The sequence below is a fragment of the Lemur catta genome, chromosome 21 (assembly GCF_020740605.2).
Source record: "Lemur catta isolate mLemCat1 chromosome 21, mLemCat1.pri, whole genome shotgun sequence".
NCBI lineage: Eukaryota > Metazoa > Chordata > Mammalia > Primates > Lemuridae > Lemur > Lemur catta.
In genome coordinates, this window is record NC_059148.1 from 11,651,934 (window position 1) to 11,672,440 (window position 20,507).

Genomic DNA, 20,507 nt, shown 5'->3' on the forward strand with positions numbered 1-20,507 from the left:
GACTCTCAGCCAGGTGTGACTTTATCTACTCCCACACTGGCAAAGCCTACTGCCAGCACACTCGCCAACCAGAAACACAGGCAGGTGAAACCCCCAGGACCCCAGTGACCCAGCTTCTATCGTATTCTCCTCTGGGCCCCTGAGCAGACCCTGCCCTTCCCAGCTCAGTTCCCAGGAGTAAAATCAAGAGTGAGGGACCACATGATGGCTGAGACCCTACCATGCTGAGATCCCCTGAAAGAAACTGATGGTGAGAACACAGAAACCTGTCTGAGGGGGGAATGGTCACAGAGACATCAAGACCAAGACAATCCCTGGGCACTTGACAGACTCTGGGATTTTCTGAGTGCTAGTACAGAGAAAAGAAAAGGCAGGGGGAAAAAAGGGACATCCTATCCTCCCCTATGCCAATAATCCTTAACACACTGCTAGCATGGAAGACCAGTCTGAGCCTCAAGTCTCCCCCCAGCACCTCCCTGTTAGGGCCAGAACAAAGGAGGCCAAGGGTTGGAGCCCAGGACCAAGCCACCAAGTCCCTTCCTGGCACTGGGGCCAGTCCCACACGAGATCCCTACTCTGTAGCAGGGCTTCCCCAGGGGCCAGGCCTGATGGACTAATACTCTCTGAACAGGCATGTGTGCAGGTTGCAGGGAGGCCTAACTAACCCACGGTGACCGTCATTCCACTGACTGAGGGGCTGTCAGGTGAGAGGTGCCACACAGGGACAGCTGGGTCTCACCATTCTCCCTTCTCAGATGTGGAAGCAGTGGTGCAGAGGAGGAGACCCTCGCTGTGTGGTGCAGTGAGCGCACAGCCAGCCTGAGCACAGGTCTGCTCCACCACACTGGTCCCTGGCCATTCCCAAGAGGACAGCCAGGGCTCTGCCACATGCTATCTGCCCAGAGGAAATCACCAGCTGAGCAAAAGAGGATCTGTGAGAACCTTTCCCACAAGCTACACAAGTCTGACAAACTGGCTCCTCCACTCAGATCCCAGCCTCTTCTCCCCTTGGCCAAATAGATCCTGACAAGGTGGAGTTCTCTGCTTTCCCCTGAGTGAGGGTGGCTCTGTGTTGCTCACCCATGGCTCAAAGGCAGCCACCATGGGCTGACCCCTGAGTACTTCCAGAAAGTTTGCCCACAGATGTTACTCAGCCACAGAGAGTGGCCTCATTCTGATGCTGACCCAAGGCTTACCTCCTAGGTGTGACAGCCATGAGAAAATATTCCCTGTTAACCAAGTGCATCAGAATCAGACTTCATGAGTATAGCAGGGCCCTTTGGGATACTCAGGCCAATTACTGCATTTTTTTTTTTTTTTTTGGAGACAGGGTCTCACTCTGTTGCCCAGGCTGGAGTGCAGTAGCTTGATCATAGTTCACTGTAACTTCAAACTCCTGGGCTCAAGGGATCCTCATGCCTCAGCTTCCCAAAGTGCTGGGATTACAGGTTTGAGCCACCATGCTCAGTCTCCAATTATTACACTTTAAGAGAAAGCCAAGCTGGGAAGAAAGCATAAGCCTCAGGTACAATGGGCACTCCTACGTGTACCACTGTGACAATCACTACTGCCCATGATGCATTGCATCAGAGCAAGGAAGAAGAACTACGGCTAAAATTTTTCTGTTACTCACCATTCCCCCCCATAAGAAAGTAACCACAATTAAGGAGTCTGCAGTGGAAGCAGCAAAAGTACACACGAGCCAACTTCCTAGGGCCTGGGACCTGCGGCCTGGGGCCAGGAAAGGAGGCAGCACAAATCAACTGGATAAAGCCAGGCCGTGCCTCCTTGCTCAGCATAGCAGGGGCCAAATGGATACCTCATACCTTCTCTCACCCCGATGCCGCTCCCAGGGGATTTCGGGGAAGAAGCCTTCTTCCCTGCTCTTCCTTTTATGGAGAACCTGCCTTTCCTAATAACTGCAGAATGCTCAACAACCTTCTCCTTCCTTTTTCCCTGGTCTCTTTGCTATAGGCAGGGAAACCCCAAACTGGGCCTCTGAAGAGTCCGCGGAGCTGGAGTAACCCCAGCCCTCCCTGCAGCCAGCCTGGCCCCAGCCCCAGTCACTGACCTGTTGGGGCAGATGCAGATGTCATGCATGTAGAACTTGATGGCCTTGGACTGCTCCTTGTTTTTGAAATGATAATCAGCCAAGAGGTAGTAGAGCTCATCCACCACCGGAGGGGAAGGGTCAGCCCCTTCTGGGAGGCAGGGCACCTGGCAGGTGAGAGGGCAACTATGAGGGGAGGTGGAATCAAGGACTTAGATGTGACCAGTTGACCAGGACTGTTTGGTCATATCAACAAAGGACACACTCTCTGGCTTCTCCTGGCCCTGATGTCTGCTCCAGAGCAGAGAAGGAGCAATACAGCATATGTGGCAGTGCCAGCAGTGACGGGTGTGACCTATCCCCATCCCCCACCTCTTCTCGGCAATCTGGCCCACCTCAGCTGAGGTCCCCTCAATGTAGGCAGAGACTTTGTCCAGGCTCAGTGCCGGCCGCTCTGTGCGGGGCACAATGGTTGCAATTCTCTTCAAGAGGTTGGCCAAGTCAGCAGACACGGTGCTGGTCTTATAGCTGTCAAATTCAGGAAGGGTCTTGGGCTTAAAATACTCAAACATAAACAGGGCATCCTCCCATATAAGATCCACCTAGAAAACAGACAAAAGGCAGACTCATAGTACATTCAGGGTAAATGAAAAAGTTCCTCTACAGAAATGCACTGTATGTGATGTAAATGAGGTTACAATATACTGCAAAACCTAAAATAAGTCTTTATTATACTTTTTAAGATTGGCATGCCCACTGTAATCCCCAAATCCAAGTGCCTAAAGAGCATAAGCCTGGTCTTTACAAATACAAAGGCTGGGAACCAAGGGCCATGCTCTGTGAGCCCACATGGCTAAGCCAGAGGGTGGGCTCGATCCAGGGTGGGGACCTTGGGCCAGCCACTGACCCTCTCCACACCTCTGCCCCCTCAGTCACTTGGTTGACAAATACTGAATGAGTGCCAACTCTAGGCCAGGGTGGTTCTAGGTGCAGGAGCCACAGCTGAGGCCCTGTTCTAAGGAGCTCATATTTTAGGGGATGGAATCCCTAAGATCAGAGAATAACTAACAATATTGAGGAGCCATGAGATAACACACCCACAGTGCTCTAAAAACTGAAGCAACAAAAAATGGAAAAGCTTTAAGGAATTATTCATATTATCCAAATTGTAAATAAACCTATTGACAATTGCCATGCTACATTTTAAAATTTGTAAAGCTTAAGCTTTTGCAAGGAAAATCTTTTTCCTTTGATTAAACTACATCAGACCATCTTCTCTCCTCCTGATGCAACTCTAACCGGGATGGCAGAGATGAGTGTTGACAAATCTGATGTCCTTTCGGAGCTCAGTGCTTCTGCTTCCCACACACCCTCGGGCCTGTTGCGGCGCCCTCACCTGCTGGGCTGAGTGCTCCTCCAGGTACCTGGCCTTGCTCTTCTTGCTGGGGAAGCTGTACAGGCAGTAGAAGCACTGCTCCAAGGCCGTCTCCAGCTCCTCCTTGTAGGGGTGTGTGTCTTCAGAGGTGGAAGCAGCAAGCTCCTTTTGGAGAACTCGAACCTATGGCGAGTGGAAGAGACGCCTGAGAAGAGGGCCTGCAGCCACAGCAGAGCCCCAGGGAGACTACCACTCTACCAACTCTTCTAACCCGAGGAGGCTGTGTCTGTTGGGTCCCTGTATTACTTGATTCCAAAAAGACCTGTTTCCTGGAAAAGACTTGTTATCCGAATTGGGCCAACTCTGGCAGTGGCCTCCTGATGGGGTTTGTCAAGCTGCCTTCCTTCCAGCACACCTACCCAGTTTCCACCAGCCACTAGAAGAAGATACTAAATGCCTCCTTGTAACTTCTCTTTACTCACTTATTTAGCTATTCATTTGCTCAATGAATATTTACATTCTTAATTGGGTGCAGTGTGACATAGTTCTTGCTTTTACAAAGCTCAGATTCCAATGGGAGGAATGGAGTTAAACAAATATTTATAAACAAATAATCTCACTAAGGCTGAGGAAATCGCTCTCAGACAAAACATTAGTGAGGATAAGAGATGATGTGAACAATACAGTAAATTAGTTATATCTACCGACATGAGATCCAGTGGCTACTGTTATACCTAACTTATTAGCAAACATACATTCTTCCCAACTATTAGCAAAAACACATTCTTTTCAAGCATCCATGGGATTTTCACCAAAACTGGATGAAAAGCAAATCTCAGCAAAGAGCAAAGAATAGATACATTACATACCACGTGCTCTGAACATAATTCAATAAAATCAGAAATCAATTACATAAAAATAGCAAACACCAAATATCAAAACTTATGGGATACAGCTAAAAATGTATTTGGGGAAAACTTATAGTCTTCAGTACATATACTGGAAAAGTGAATACTGAAATAAGCATCCAATTCAGTAAGTTAGAAACAACATATGATAAATTGAAAGAAACCAAAAAATATTAAAGTTGTAATTAATGAATTAGAAAGCAAAGAAAAAATAGAACAATAAACCAACAGCTGGTAGTTTGAAAAGACTAATTTAAACAAACCTCAGGAAAGACTGGCTTTAGAAACGGGGGAGAAAAAGCACAAATAAATAATTTTAGCAATGAAAAAAGGGGCATAACTATTAATAAAAGTACACACTTTTAAAAATCATAAGCAAAAACCACAAACAGCTTTATGCTAATAAGTGGACACAGCTACAAATATATAATTGGCTTGAGAAGAGAAAATCTAAGTGGACCTATAATCACTAAAGAAACTGAGACAGTAGTTTAAAATTTACAGTACTCCCCCCTAAAAGGGAGATAGCTCTAGACTATGGGTGGGAAACAATGGCCCATATGCCAAATCCTGCCACTGTCTGTTTTGGAGGCCCAAGAGATAAGAATAATGTTTGCATTTTTAAATGACTGAAAAAAATCAAAAGAAAAAACTATTTTTTAACACATGAAGATTATACGAAATTCAAATTGTGTCCACAAGTTTTGTTGGAACACAGCCCATGTTATATTATCTATTACGTATTATCAATTTACATATTATCTAAGGCTGCTTTTGCACAATGAGAGCCCTTAGCAGTTGCAACAGAGACCCTTGGACCTACAAAGCCTAAAAGATTTACTAACTGTCCCTTTGCAGAAAAAGTTTTGCAGACCCCTGAGCCAAGCGCATAAGAAAGGCGGGGGGTGGGAGAAGAAAGACCTATAAGTATTGAAATGAAAAAAGTTGTTATTTATGGACATAAATGTCTACATAGAAAATTCAAGTCTATAACCCACTAGAATTAATAAAAGCAATAAGAAAAGGAACTATGCATAAGAAAAATTTACTTTTAAAAAATAGTTCTGGCTAGGCACAGTGGCTCATGCCTGTAATCCTAGCACTCTGGGAGACAGAGGCAGGAGGATAGCTTGAGCTCAGGAGTTCAAGACCAGCCTAAGCAAGAGTGAGACCCCCACTAAAAACAGAAAAATTAGCTGGGCATGGTGGCATGTGCCTGTAGTGCTAGCTACTCGGGAGGCTGAGGCAGGAGGATCACTTGAGCCCAGGAGTTGGAGGTTGCAGTGAGCTATGATGATGCCACCGCACTCTAGCCTGGGAAGCTGAGCGAGATTCTGTCTCCAAAAAAAAAAGTGTTCTTATATGCCTGCAAAATTGATTTTTAAATATCTATTTATAACAGTAATAAAAAAATGATAGGTAGGCATCCATCTAACTAAATATACATGAGTTTTAGGGAGAAAATTATAAAACTGAATGAGGGGACATAAAAGTGTAAGACCTAAGTAATTGGAGAGACACACTATGTTCATGACTTGAAAGACCCAATCATATAAAAATGTCAGTTCTCTCCCAAATTAATCTGTGAGGTCAATGCTATTCCAATCAAATTCCAATAGGGAAAATACAGTTTCATGAAAGTTTACAGACTAATCTTCCAATCTTATAGAAGAGGAAAGAGCCAAGAATAGATACAAAGTGGACAGAATACAAAGGTGACTTACAAATCAGTGCAGAGTGAACAGACTCTTCAATACATGGTATGAACCACTGGCCATCCATATGGAATGTAAAACTGGATCCCTACCTCATCTCATAAAAAATAAATAAAATCCAGATGGAATAAAGATCACATGTGAAAAACAAGAGCAAACTTTTAGATTAACATAGAGGAGAATATCTTTATAATTTTGTGGGGGAGAATTTTCCTAAACAAAGTACCAAAAAACAAAAACAAAAACAAAAACAAACCCATAAAGGAGAAGAGTAATATATTTGACATTAAAATTTAAAAATTCTGTAAAACATCATACACAAAGTTAAAAGACACTCTATCTACATAAAGTTGTATAGAAATAGAACTAAGTACAAACACACAAACACATGTTAAACTGGTGAAAGGTATATCAGACAAAATACTGGAATTCAATGTACATAAAAGAACTCTACAAATCAATAGGAAAAAGCAAAACCAACAGAAAAATGGGCAAAATATATGAATAAGCAATTTATGAAAAAGGAAACCCAAGGAGCCAATAAGCATAAAAAGATACTCAGCCTCAGTAATAATCATTAATTATTAAAAGGAACATTCAAAGAACAACAAAACATCATTTCACGCCTCTCAGATGGGAATCAATATTTAAGTCTGTAGTACCCAGGGCTGTCAGAGATGTGCAGAAATTCCCATATTTCTGTCAAAAGTATAAAATTAGTTCATTTATTTTGGAGAATAATTTGAAAATACAATTTTTAAAGTTACAACCACGTACAGTCTTTGATCTAGTAGTTCCTTTTATAGTAATTTGCACTAGAGAAACTTACATGTACACCTAAAACCACTTCTTGGTGAATGTTAACCATAATACCACCTATAACCCCCAAGATGGATAAATAACCTTAATGCCATCATCAGGAAAATGGATTTTTAAAAATTATGGTAATAAATATTTACAAAGTGATATAATGTCTAGGATTTGCTTCAAAATGTGGGATGGCTGAGGGGTAGGCAGGAGAGTGACTGTGTACTATGAGTTAATAATGACTGATCATTGCTCAGGATATGGAAGTACACTGTACTATTATTCCTTTAATATATGTTCAGAATTTTCCAGACTAAAATGTTTAAATCATGGTATACTCACACAATGGGATCCTATAGAGCAATTAAAATAAATGAACCAGATTTACTTGTATCAATGTAGATATATCTCAGTGTATGGAAATGAATAAATGCAAGCTGGAAGAGGTTATGTACTACATATTTTGCATATAAAATTTTACAGCTCTTATAACCATATCATTTACTGATATACAGATACATAATAGCTAGGTATAAAACATGGACAAAAAGATACATGACAACTTCAAGAGAGTGAGGAAGGGAAGGAAGAACATGATATCTTTCCCATAACTTTCCATTTTTACTACAAGACAAGTTTGAGCAAATACAGCAGATTGCTAATACATACACAATCTGGGTGGTGACACAAGGGACACAATGTAAGTGAGAACTGTACAGAAGTTAATAAAGGTGCCAGAATACAGGCGCCATCTGAGCTGAGCGTGGATGAATGGATGAGTTTATCAACCCAAACAGAACATATGAAAAGCAATACTAACTCAAGAAAAGATGGGATTTGAGAGGATTTCTCCCAGAAAACATTTCTATTCTATCCAAGAAGAGAAAACAATCCACACAAAAGTCTCTCTGATGTTGACCTCAAAGCACTCTCAAGACACAATCCTTTACCTGCAGGGACGAAGTAATAAAGTATTCACCTTTTTGTTCACATGTAGTTGTGTAAGGAAACTTAAAAACAAAAATTGAAAAGAAAGTATTTACCTTTACAACCCTCATAGCATCCAGAATGATGAGAGCTCAGCAAATGTTTGTGGATAAGTGAATGAATGCCCTTATGTTTGCTCATTCATTCATTCATTCATTCAAGAAATACCAACTGGGCAGTAGTCTATGTTAGGCGCTGCTCAGGGAACTAGGGATACTTCAGACAGAAATGGTCCCTGGACTCAGGGGAGGGGCACGCGACACAGAAACAAAGAGCAGGGCTCCCTGGTAGTAGATAGGACAGAGTGGCTGGCAAGAAGGCCTCTTTGAAAAGGCAGGAAGGAAAGCACAAGCCAGTCATGAAGCACTTGATGACACTGTGGCAGGCAGAAGGCACGGGGTGGTCAGGAGTGTTGCTGCAGGAGTCTGAGGAATCTAAAGGCTGGGCCATGGGCAGGAAAATTAGAAGCTACAAAATGAAACACAATGGTACTCATATCACTTAGACTCTCTCAAATTCAATTGGCAGATACCGGCAGCTAGGATTCATGCTCCACCAAAAAAGACAGACTAAGAAAAACTGGGAATAGGATTGTCCCATCACCTCTTCAGCCTGCCTTCTCTCTCAGTACCATTCCCACCCAAGCCAGCCTACAGAGGTGCCTTGTGGAGGTGACCTTGGGTAAGCAGACAGTGCTCCTGCACTCTGATTGGCAGAGGGAAGGCAGAAGAAGGGCATGGCCAATTCCTGGGCAATAATACAGACTCAGCCTAGCAGAACTCTTCCAAAAATGGTCCTGGAGAGTAGAGCTGACCCAGGGTGAGCACCTGGAGGCCCTTGGAGCTCACAGGGTAGGGCAGATACGCAGGCAGCTGGGGCTGGGGCTGGAACTCACCTCAGACACTAACCAGCTCCAGGGCCCGAGGCCAGATGGGTCTCCTTGCCAAATCCCACATCCTCAGTATAAGTGCTTTGCAAACTGTCAAGCTCTACATATACATGAGCTCTATACATATGCAGTCTCCTTCAACCCGTATTTATTAAGCACCTACTATATGCCAGATATTGGGCTAGGTCCAGCAGTGAACAAAACTAACAAAAACCTCTACTCTCTCGGAAATTACATTTCAGTGGAGGACAGACACATAATAAAATAAATGAGAAAATTACTATATATAGCATGCTAGAAGGTAAGAGCTGGGGCAACACATGGGGCAGAGGAGAAAGATTGGAGTACTGGGGAGGGGGGTGCAGGGGTGAAAGAGGACATGCCCACTGAAAAGGAGGTGCAGAGCAGGGGACAGCAAACTGTCTCTCAAATGTCCAGAGAAAGTAAATATTTTAGGCTTTTCAGGCCATTTAGACTCTATCACAGTTACTTGATTCTGCCACTGTATTGAAAAGCAGCCACAGTAAAATGTAAATGAATGGGCATGGCTATGTTCCAACAAAACTTTAGGAATCCACATTACAGGCTGGGTTGGACATTCCTCTTGGTACATCCAGGACACCTGGCGTTCTGTAACTTGGCCTCCCGCTGAACAGCAAGGTCTGGGGCCAGGGTTCGTGCTGCTTATCCCTAGTAAGCCCAAGGAGCTACCACCAATCACAGCTGGCAAGTGTCAGGAAGCCTACCTTTGCTCACTAATCATTTACTGACTGAATGTGATAGGCATGGATTGGGCAACTACTATCTGGCATAATAAGTGGTGCTTGGCAAACAGGGCTCAACAGAAGGCGGTAGTGGTAAATGTGGTTATTATTTCTAAAATTACTATTACAAGGCTTAGCCCTGTGCCTGACTAGTGACAGACTCTGTAATGATGAGTGGATCTAAGACCACCTGTTGTTCAAGGCCAGGCCCACAACACCCCGAGCCTCAGCTGCATCCACGTTCAGACTTTCTGGCAAGTTTCAGTAGTCACATAAACAAAGTCAGTCAGAGAAGCACAGTGGGCCCCATTTCAAGGGAAGGCTGAGCAAGCCTAACGGTGCCAGCACAGGTCTGTTCCTCCTCACACCCTACCTCCCACCCTAGCCCTGCACTGGCCACTCACAGCCTGGTAGGAAGCACTCACATAGAATCGCAGCAGAGCCCCGTCTGAATTGCAGCACCAGGACCTCCTGCCCAAATACTCATGGGCCGTGTTGAGCAGCATGAGGGAGGACGGGAGCATGGGCGTCTCCGACATTCCTGGAGAAAACCCAGACCAACAGAGTTAGTGTGGGAACATGTGTGCCTGCAGGTGAGCTTCGGGGTTCAGTCTCTTCTTTTTGGTGGTGATTTTTGTTTGTTTGTTTTTGGAGACAGGATCTTGCTCTGTTGCTCAGGCTGGAGTGCAGTGGCGCAGTCATAGCTCACTGCAGCCTCAAACTCCTGGGCTCAAGCAATCCTCCTGCCTCAGCCTCTCAAGTAGCTAGGACTACAGGTATGCACCACCACACTCAGTTAAATTTTTTTTATTTTTTATAGAGACGGGGTCTCAGTATATTGCTCAGGCTGGTCTGGAACTCCTGGCCTCAAGCAATCCTCCCGCCTTGGCCTTCCAAAGTGCTAGGATTATAGGCATGAGCCACCATGCCCAGCCTTTTTGGGGGGCTTTTCTGTCTTTATCAAGGTGGCCACAGATTTTTCATCCTTTATCTTTTTGTCTTTTTAAATAAGTAGTGACTTAATTGGCTTTACTAAAGCAATACATGCTTATAAAAAATAATCCAAACTATACAGGAAAACAAAGGAGCACTTCACCCACCAAAACACCAGCACCCAGCACACCAATGCTGACATCTGGCGAACATCACTAGAAGTATCCTCTGTGCATATGTGAGGCATTTTAAAAGAGACAAATAATTTATAACAATGGAACCCAAACTATGCATACCATTTCTTAACTTAAAAATTCTTATATTTAAGTCTACCTGAATATTACAGAAGAAAAAAACAGAAGAAAAAAGAACTACTACTGAACTTCAGTTAAATGTATGTTCACTATTATTAGTTCCTTAAAGGTCCCTTGGTATTTTGGAAACTCTGGGCCATAACCCATCAGTGACTTATAATGAGGACTTTTAGAGTGGATTAGGACAGAATACATCAGAACAGAAAATACTAGAAGGTATCACACCTAGTAGAAATAAGTTTGTTTAATAAAATTTATTTTGCACTTTTTACTATTGGTCAGCCCCAGTCAAAAAGTAATGATAAGAGCACTGGTTTAAAAAAAAAAAAAAAAGGTCAGAAAATCATTAAGAAGTTCAAGCCACTCCAGTTTTTATGGGTCTTTTAGTTTCCATTTTCAAGGGCATCAACTGACTCCCTGTTATAAAGATCAGTGAGTAGCTTTGTAATACTTCCTCCTTTCTCCCTCCCTCTCCATTTTGTTGCATACGTTATTTGTAGAAATTCAAGATTCGTAACATTTCTGGTCTTCTCTGCAACCATAATTAGCCCAGCTGCTTTCAATTCCAGTTTTAAATGGATTAAGTGCTCATCACAAATCCTTTCCCATGACTTCCATTCTGACTTACATTGGTTTACTGACTTCAGCCTCCAGAACTGTTTTTAAGACGCGCTCACAGGAGCTGGAGTCTTGTTTGTAAATGTCTGTTACCTCTATAATTACAAACAACTTGGCTGGATGTCTTAGGTCACACTTTCTTTCCTTGAGAACAGGGCAGACTTACAGACATCATTCCAACTGCACTGAATGCTGCTACAGAGAGACCTGAAATGAGTCTCGTTTTTTATTCCATGGAGAAAGACAATTTGCTTTTTCAGTTTAGAAACCTAAATAATCTTTATTCTTAAAGTAGATCCTTTTTTTTTTTTTTTTTTTTTGAGACAACAGTCTTGCTCTGTTGCCTGGGCTGAAGTGCCATGGCATCAGCCTAGCCCACAGCAACCTCAAACTCTTGGGCTCAAGCGATCCTTCTGCCTCAGCCTCCCAAGTAGCTGGGACTACAGGCACGTACACCACGCCTGGCTAATCTTTTTTTCTTCTATTTTTAGTAGAGACAGGGTCTCATTCTTGCTCAGGCTGGTCTCAAACTCCTGAGTTCAAGCCATCCTTCTGCCTCAGCCTCCCAGAGTGCTAGGATTACAGGCATGAGACATTGCACCCAGTCTTAAAGTAGATCCTTAACCAGGATGTGCTGGACAGAAATTGCAATATATCAATTTTTCTTGATATATACTGTACTTTTTGAATCCACAGATTCGGTTTTTACTACAATTCAGAGAAACTGTCCTGTATTTGATATTGGGTTGGATGCTGCTCCTGTTCCATTGCTGGAGTCTTTCCATCAGGGCACCACTTATCCTTACACTGCACCATCTTTGCCATCTTCTCTCCAGTGCTCTTAGCTCTTAATCGCATCTGCTCGTTTCAGTGTGTCATATGCATTCTGTCCCATAAATGCTGTTTGCATTTATGAGTTTATAATGGTGAGAGTTGGTTTGTAGTTTTTTCCCACAGTTCTGCAATTTTTCATTTCATTCTATCGGCTCAAAATTTTTAGTAATTTTTTTTTTGTACAAATCATGTAGAGAGACTCTACCATTCTTCCTTGGTGTATGTTTTCTTCCAGACTGAGTTCATGTGGTTTTTGCACCCTATATCCACTCTTTCCTTTTTGTTCCCCATCTGGATGGGGGATGGGCTATAATGTCAGCACATTCACCATGTCATTTCTATCCTGCTTATGGTCAGCTTGGGCAGCTCCTCTAGACTAAGTGCTCTAATAAATATATCATAGATGAATTTTCTGTGGCACTCTCCCACATAATACAAGACCAATTTGTCTTTTCCTTAAAGCTACAATTTTAATTCTACCCCTGTGCCTGCAGTGGTAGAGGAAGAGAGATAGCTTGGCTAGGGTTGCATACACTCCTTGCTGGAGTACTTAGGTTTTGTTCTCTCTTCTGAGGTCTCCCTTTAAGGTAGGATTGCTGGCTGGTGAGAGGAGTGCAGTCAGCAGACAACCTCCAGGTGAAGTTCCTTCAGGGTCTGCTGTGGCTGTGGGAATAGGCTCACCCAAGGTCACACCCTTCCTGTGGAACCCACACCAGTGACTGAGTGAGATGGGAGGATGAACCCTGGGTGCTTGAGTCCAACATGGTGGGGCAGATTTGATGGGCAACCTTTGCTCCCGAGCTCCCTGCCAGGTTGGCCGAGGCAATGTCAGGCCTGCATCACAGTTCGACTTCCCCCTCTGCCCAATCCTGCTTCTTCCCCCTCCCTAATAAACCCTGTCTCAGTGTCTGCTTCCAAGGAACTCAATATGTGAAAGAGTCCCCACCAGGCCCCTCACCACCCAGCCAGAAGTATGTTTTATCCCTGGGCCTCTTCCCTGAACTCAGTCTTGTCACTGGAAGATGGCAGGACCCAGCAGCCCTTCCTGCCTCTGCTAAGGCTCAGGGAAATATGGAGGGGCTTTCCCCTCAGTCCACTTTCTACAAATCAGAGGATATTAAGAATATTTCCCAGAACTTGGTCAACTTATCATCTTCCCTCAGTTCTCCTACCAGGGGACAGGAGCAGAAAGAGCTACATCTGCTGCCAGTCCACCAGAAACTTTTACTTTTTTCCTTGGTGTACTTTTCAAAGTCTAAGGCATTTGACTGTTCCTTTATCCTCATTTATCTGCTGGCAGTTTTTTAAAAACTATTTTTTGTTTGCATAGTTAATTTTAGCGAAAAGGAGAATCTCAATCCAGAAGTCTTTTTGTGTTATTTTTATAAGAAAAATAATAAACATTTATAGCTGCAAAACTTATAATTTTTCACCACTAAAATCCTTTTGGAGAACAATGAGGTATTGTTTTCCAAGAATTCTAAAGATCTTCATTCCTAGAAATTTATGCTAAAAAAAAAATCAATTGAGCAGAAACAAAAAGGTATGCAAGAGGTGTTCACAGCACAGCGCGACCTGTAGGAAGGAAATACTGCAGCCATCGTAAGGGTTCAGCAGGGGGTGCGGTTCAGTAGAGCATGCACCTCTCATAAGCACGACTAAGACGATGGAGCAAAATGAAGCAGCTTTATAAAACACAGTGTGAAAGCCTTTCCTAGTCTGGCCCCTCCTCCCTTGCCCAAGCCCCATGGCCCAGCTCTCCTGGCTAATGAGCAGCTCCCCTGCGTGCCCAACACCCCAGTGTGCTTCTCTGCTCCTGCTCTTCCATCAGGCTCAGCTCAACCCACATCAGGGGCTGAGGAGGGTACATCAGGTGCCCTCCTCGCAGCCAGCCACCTTGGCTTGGTGCTGTTCACTATCTGATCTGTCTCCCCCACCACAAACCCGTCAAGGCCACAGGTGTCTTACTCACAGAGGCCTGATATGTAGTGAGCAGCTGACAAATACCTGGGCAGTAAACAAAATGACACAGACAAAATAAACAGAAGGAGGCAAACCACACGTTAACTCTGGTTTCTCTGGGCAGTTGGAACAGGGATGACTTCCTCTCCTTCCCATTTTCTTATTTAACAAATTACTGAGAAAAAAAATCCTCAATAAACTTAATTTTAAGCTGGGTGAATAAATGCATAAATACACATATTAATATCACAACTATATAAAAAGTAGATGAAGGCTGGGCGTGGTGGCTCATGCCTGTAATGCCAGCACTTTGGGAGGCTGAGGCGGGAGGATCGGTTGAGGCCAGGAGTCCAGGACCAGCCTGGGCAATAGTGAGACCCCATGTCTACCAAAAAACCAAACAAACAAAAAAAAATCAAAAAACTTATATTAGGCCAAGTCTGAACAGCAAATGCAAGGAAAAAAGAAAAAAGAGAGAGAGAGATCCATTTGATAGAATTATAGGGAATCTTGGCTTTCAGTGTCATTCAGCTGTTGTTGTGCTGTAGTTTCTTTAATTTAGCACATTTTCTACTATTGCACTGACCACAGCTCAAGGGCCCTCTCAAGCTTCTCAACTCCAAATGTCTACTCATCACCCAGCACCCACCACGTGCCAGGCATTGATCAGCCATGGTGATTTGTGGCTTTATTTCTTTATTTATTTTTGAGAAAAGAAATTTACTTAACCTGTACACATGGAGAGCCACAAAGTGATTACCTCGGCTTTATTGTTTCATTTCATCCTTGTAATAACCCTCTGAGGTATGTACCATCATTCCCAGTGTGGACCCTGTGCCCACTCCATGCTGCCCTCAGCATCCTGTCCCTTGGGGCTGTTGTGGGGATTAAAGGAGCTAACAGGTACGAGTCCTCCTTATAAGCCCTGCCTCATTGTCACTCCCGTCACGCTGCCATCCGCACCAGCTGTGCAACACTCCATACACCACACCTCATGTGTCCACTGCACAGTGAGCTCCCTGAGGGAGGAAACAGGGACACATCTCTGCTTGTGTCCAAGCGCGTGCAAAATCCTGTCACACTGAGCCCCAAAGCCACTTATAGCACCTGGATAAAGCCCCAGGGCCCTGGGACAGAGGCCAGGGGCAAGGATACATGGGTCAGTGCCCATCCCCTACTTTACCCACTACCTGTGCATACCTTCTTCTGCTGGGTTCTCGAGCTGCTGCTGGTGGCACAGGGAGTGGAAGGTGTCTTCCTCTTGTCTAATGATCCGATGCAGGATGATCCAGGGCAGCACTGAGGAGACATGAGGCTCCTTGGCCTCCTCCTGCACGGCCATGCTGCAGTCGATGATCTGGTGGGGGGCAGGGATACCATGGGTGTCACAGTAAGGCCAGCTCTGTCCCCTGCCCTCCCACAATGAGCCATAAGGGCAGACTGGAGGTAGCCAGGGAGCTTCTTGGGGAGCTAGGGCATCCTGCCTGCCCACTCCCAGCATTGATCTGGGAACACAGACCTAGCAATTCCCCAGTATGTAATTAGACAGACCCCCCCAACGTCCAGTGACAGGGTCACACCATCCTCCCTCATGCCATGTGCAGTTACTAATGCCCTCAGCCCCTACTGTGTGCTGGGCCCTGTGAACAGGGCATGGAGGACGCCCAGGGGGAAGAGAGCCATGGACAAGCTACATGAGTGCTAAGGATCAGTATGGCTCTGCAACGAGAGCAAATGCAGCCCCACGGGCTCACACAGGAGGGGTGAGTGGCTGTGGTGTGCTTATCACCCACAGAGGGCCAGGCATGGGCATGGAGGACAGGAATGCTGGCAGGAGCCCAAGAGGGAAGTCCAGGAGGGCTGCAGCCAAGGAAGCGGAAGAGAGCAGACTAGGGATTTGGTGCACCTTGGGCAACAGACAACCTGGAGGGCATACGATGGGTTTTAAGTGAGGGGGGAGCACATTCATATTTCTGTTCTGGAAAGGTACCTCGGCAGCAGGACAGGGGCTGGATTGGAAGGTAGAGGGGGACTGGGGGAGAATGCTGCCACAGTTCAAGCAAGAGACAGCAAAAGCCTGCAGTACTGCAGAATGACAAGGATGGGAGAAACAAAGGCTGGAGTTGTTAAGGATGTGCATCTGGCAGGACTTGCTGACAGCCTGGGCAGAAGATGAGGAGAGAGCTGAGAGTGGCTCAGAGCAAAGTGCTCTGCCTCAAAGCCTGCCTGATGATGCAGGGTGGTGTGACCACCCTGTAGCTGCAAGTGCCAGGACAGCGTGGGATGGAAGAGAGCCTCGGCCTGGGCTCTGGCCCCAATTCTGCCTCCGGCTCAGTGCAGGCAGACCAGGGCCTCCACTCTGAGCCTGTTTCCTCCCCGCTGGCATGGGCCATCTGGAAGAACCCGGTGGCACCAAATGCTACATTGTCTCTAACCCCAGACCCAACCAGACCTAGGCAGGTTTGCAGCCCATGCGCAGCCACCTCCTTAGAGCCAGAGAGTTCTAGCCAGAGGGGCCAACATGTCCCCTTTAGGGTGTCTAACTAGCAACAAAAGGAGGGAACTACTGAAGAGGGGGGACATCAGAGACAGGCCTGCTGGGACAGGACAGGGCGAGAAGGAGCCGGGAGTCACCTGGATGAGGTTATTGGTGAGACGGATAAGGCTGGTGGCAGAGGATGACTCCTTCAGGATGTTGCCACTGCTGTCCGCAGAGAGTGCCTGCTCGATGCCCATCAGCAGCTGGGTCACTGTGGCCACCCATTCCTCCTTGGCTGCAGCCTCACTTGAGTTCACCATCTGCTGGACAGCCTCATTCAGAGCCACATCAGAACACTCGAAACACTGCTGGTAGTCCTTCAGCCGGAGCAGGGAGTCCTGAGCACAGGAAGAAGCCAGGCAGAAGGTGCACTGTGAGCTCAGCACACCTGGGCCTTAGGCCTGAGATGGGAGAGTGGGGCGGCGGGGGGGAGGAGACAAGGCACAGTGCAAAAGGAAGGGAAGCACACTCCCAACCCCTGTGCAGTGTAGGCCACACACAGCACTGAGGTGGCTGGGAGGGCAGGTTGCTGACCTGTATGCAATGGCAGCATAGCATGCCACCAGCCAGGGCCTAGCAGAAAGATGCCTCACATGCCCAATTTATAAAGCTGAGGCACTGGGAATGAGACTTCAGAGCCAGCCACAGGGACTCCAATACCTCTGTTAGCTCTCCCCAGAGCCACCATGCCCACCCAGTGCCAGGGCTTTGGAGGGGGCTCAGGAGGGGTGGGGCAGGCTGTCAGGGAGGGACTGTCTCAGAGGAGGAGGGCCTGAGCCGAGGCCACAGCAGGTGCAACTGACCAGGCAGCACTTAAGTCATCATTCTATGAGTCCCCTCCTCCCCAGGTACACTGGTGGGGCCAAGGTATGAGCTCCTCTGATCCTTGGCCACCGCATCATCCCTCAGAAGTGCCATGAGTATTAAATGAGTTTATGTGCATATCACACTTCGCACAGAGCCCAGCACATGGAGGAGCTCTCAGAACACCACACAGAGCTGTTACTTCTATTTTAAAAGCTCCTGGCCAGGTGTGGTAGCTCATGCCTGTAATCCCAGCACTCTGGGAGGATGAAGTGGGAAGATGGCTTGAGGCCAGGAGTTTGACACCAGCCTGGGCAACCCCATCTCTACAAAAAGCAAAAGAGCAAAAAAAAAAAAAAAAAAAAAAAAAAGCCAGGCATGGTGGCATGCATCTGTAGTCTCAGCTACTTGAGAGGCTGAGAAAGGAGGATCACCTGAGCCCAAGAATTTGAGGCTGCAGTGAGCTATGATCAAGCCACTGCACTCCAACCTGGGCAGCAGAGTGAGACTCTATCTTGACAGAAAAAAAAAAAGAAGCAGCTCCTATCTGGAAGCCATCAATTTTTGCAAAGCTTTTTTTTTTCCCCCCTAGAGTACAATGCATTTAAACACCTGGGATCTCTGCCTCTTTCATCACTGTGCTGGCACATGGGGAAACAGCCTGTCTGCGAATATACAGACATGGCAGGCTGCTTGTTAGACCCACAGGAAGCACCTGCTGCCCCATGCCCTGTCAGGCTCTCACCTCGCCACAGCCCAGGCCTGGCAGCAGCTTCTGCCCATCTTGACGTGGGCAGCTGCTACTCTCTGAGGTGATACTGACAGATGTGGGGGCAGAAATACCTAAAACTGCCTTTGGACTGTGCTGCAACATCTGAACACAGATCAAAACGTCCCTCAATTTGTAAGCCCTAATTGCCAGGAAAACAGGGCCTGTGTTTCTTTAGAAAAAGCCAGCACCCTTAAGCAGGAGGCCACTGAGTTTGTGGGCAACAACAGGGTACCGATGTGGGTCCAAAGGCCAACCTGACTCCTCCTGGTCAAAACACCAAACACACGATGAGTGGAGAATTATCTTTTAGCAGAATAAAGACTACTGGCCTTAAACTGCAGCCAGAGTTGCCATAAAAGTCAGGGACAAAACAAGGACTGTCAGCAGTGCTCTAATATGACATAATCCCCAGGGCTGAAGGTCAGAAAAAGCTAAACAGAAGAAGAATAACTGCCAGCAAACGAGACCAAATTACCACTGACTGTGAGTAACACAATCGTCTACCTAAACAAAACAGAGCAAAGAGAAAACAATCAGAAATGATGGAAAATCAGCGAAGCAACTAGATTCAGAAGAAACATCCAAAAAGTAATAGGGTTCCAGGCTGGGCATGGTGGCTCACGCCTGTAATCCTAGCACTCTGGGAGGCTGAGGTGGGAGGATCGCTTGAGCTCAGGGGTTCGAGAGCAGCCTGAGCAAGAGTGAGACCCTGTCTCTACTAAAAATAGAAAACATTAGCTGGGTGTGGTGGTGCACGCCTGTAGTCCCAGCTACTCGGGAGGCAAAGGCAGGAGGATCCCTTGAGCCCAGGAGTTTGAGGTTGCTGTGAGCTAAGCTAACGCCACGGCACTCTAGCCCAGACAACAGAGTGAGACGTGAGACTCTGTCTCCAAAAATAAAAACGAGTTTATCCAATAGCCTCACAAAAAAAAAAAAATTAATAGGGTTCCTATAAATCAGCAATGTAGAAATATAAGTGCAAAATATAATGACCAACAAAAAGATCCAGTTCAAAATAGCAACCAAAGAACTGAGAATCAACTCAACAAGAGGCTGTCTAATTATACTGGAGAAGATAAAAGGCAGTTTGCCTGAACTGGGAGAGATAGCTGTCATGCACCGACAGGGGAGGGTTTCAAATTCTACCCCCTACTCCAGAAAAGCTAGCCGAAGCAAGTTAAATGCAAAACATAAAACACTAACAAAGAAAACAAAGGCAAATATACTTTTTATGTCTCTTGTCTGCCTCTAGAACCTGGGCTTCCACTCAGAGTGGCCTTCCTCTTGTCTAGTGCGGGCACCCTGTGGGAGGTCAAGCCTGTGCAGAATGAGTGGATGAATTTTTTTCAAGTCTTGGAAAGCCTGTCTAAGCATAATAAACACAACAATAATGAACAAAATCGCAAATGTCTGAAAACACTAAAAGATTTGACAACATAAATATTCAGAACTTCTGTATGTCAAAAAATAAATAAATAAATTCACAAATTAAGAGCAAACAACTGGGAAAAATATTTGTGACTTGATAAAAAGATTAATATCTTCAATATACAAAAAATACTTCAAATCAATGAGAAAGTACTCTCTCAATAGGAAATTGAGCAACATATCAGGAGTCACTTATTTACGAACAGCAGGAGCTGTTGGCCCAGGCTGGGCTCAGCCCTTACTGCTGCTCAGTGTCTGTCCAAGCAGCAGCTCCTTCCCCATCAGTGGAGCATTCCCCCCATATCCAGCAGTTCCAGACGACAACAGGAGCAAGACGACATCTGAGCCCTGGAGCCATCCTACAGAGGCAGAGAGGGCTGGTCTCTCCTCCTACTCCCCACCAAGTTCCTGCCTGGCACACCTGGCTGTCCCTCCCACACACAGCCATGCTGGGCCACCCTGCAGCCTGCTGTCATAACTCAGGTCAGACACATCTCATCCCTGATCTCGGCTTGGGCCTGACTGACCTCCTCTGCCAGGAGCTGGAGCCCCCTTCTCCCTCCTCCTTCCCAAAACCAACTCTTTCCTCCCTTTTCACCAGGGCTGACATGCTTCCATTTGTTCTCACAGTCACACCTCTTAACTATTTCCCAGTTCAAGAAAGTTAATGATTAAAAGGCCTCATTTTGGCCGGGTGCGGTGGCTCACGCCTGTAATCCTAACACTCTGGGAGGCCGAGGCGGGTGGATGGCTCGAGGTCAGGAGTTCGAGACCAGCCTGAGCAAGAGTGAGACCCCGTCTCTACTAA

General features: G+C 45.9%; 1 protein-coding gene across 5 annotated transcripts in view; it reads right to left on the reverse strand.

Annotated features, from left to right (window-relative positions):
• The window catches only part of CABIN1 (calcineurin binding protein 1), a 153,084-nt gene that overhangs the window by 88,453 nt on the left and 44,124 nt on the right, over positions 1–20,507 (reverse strand). For all 5 annotated transcript variants that reach the window (XM_045534231.1, XM_045534232.1, XM_045534228.1 and 2 more), the window contains exons 17-22: positions 16,791–17,033; positions 15,357–15,513; positions 9,921–10,036; positions 3,447–3,608; positions 2,446–2,652; positions 2,072–2,217 (exon numbers count right to left, since the gene is read on the reverse strand). In XM_045534231.1, the coding sequence (XP_045390187.1) occupies positions 2,072–2,217; positions 2,446–2,652; positions 3,447–3,608; positions 9,921–10,036; positions 15,357–15,513; positions 16,791–17,033 (1,031 nt within the window). The remainder of the gene's footprint in view (positions 1–2,071; positions 2,218–2,445; positions 2,653–3,446; positions 3,609–9,920; positions 10,037–15,356; positions 15,514–16,790; positions 17,034–20,507) is intronic.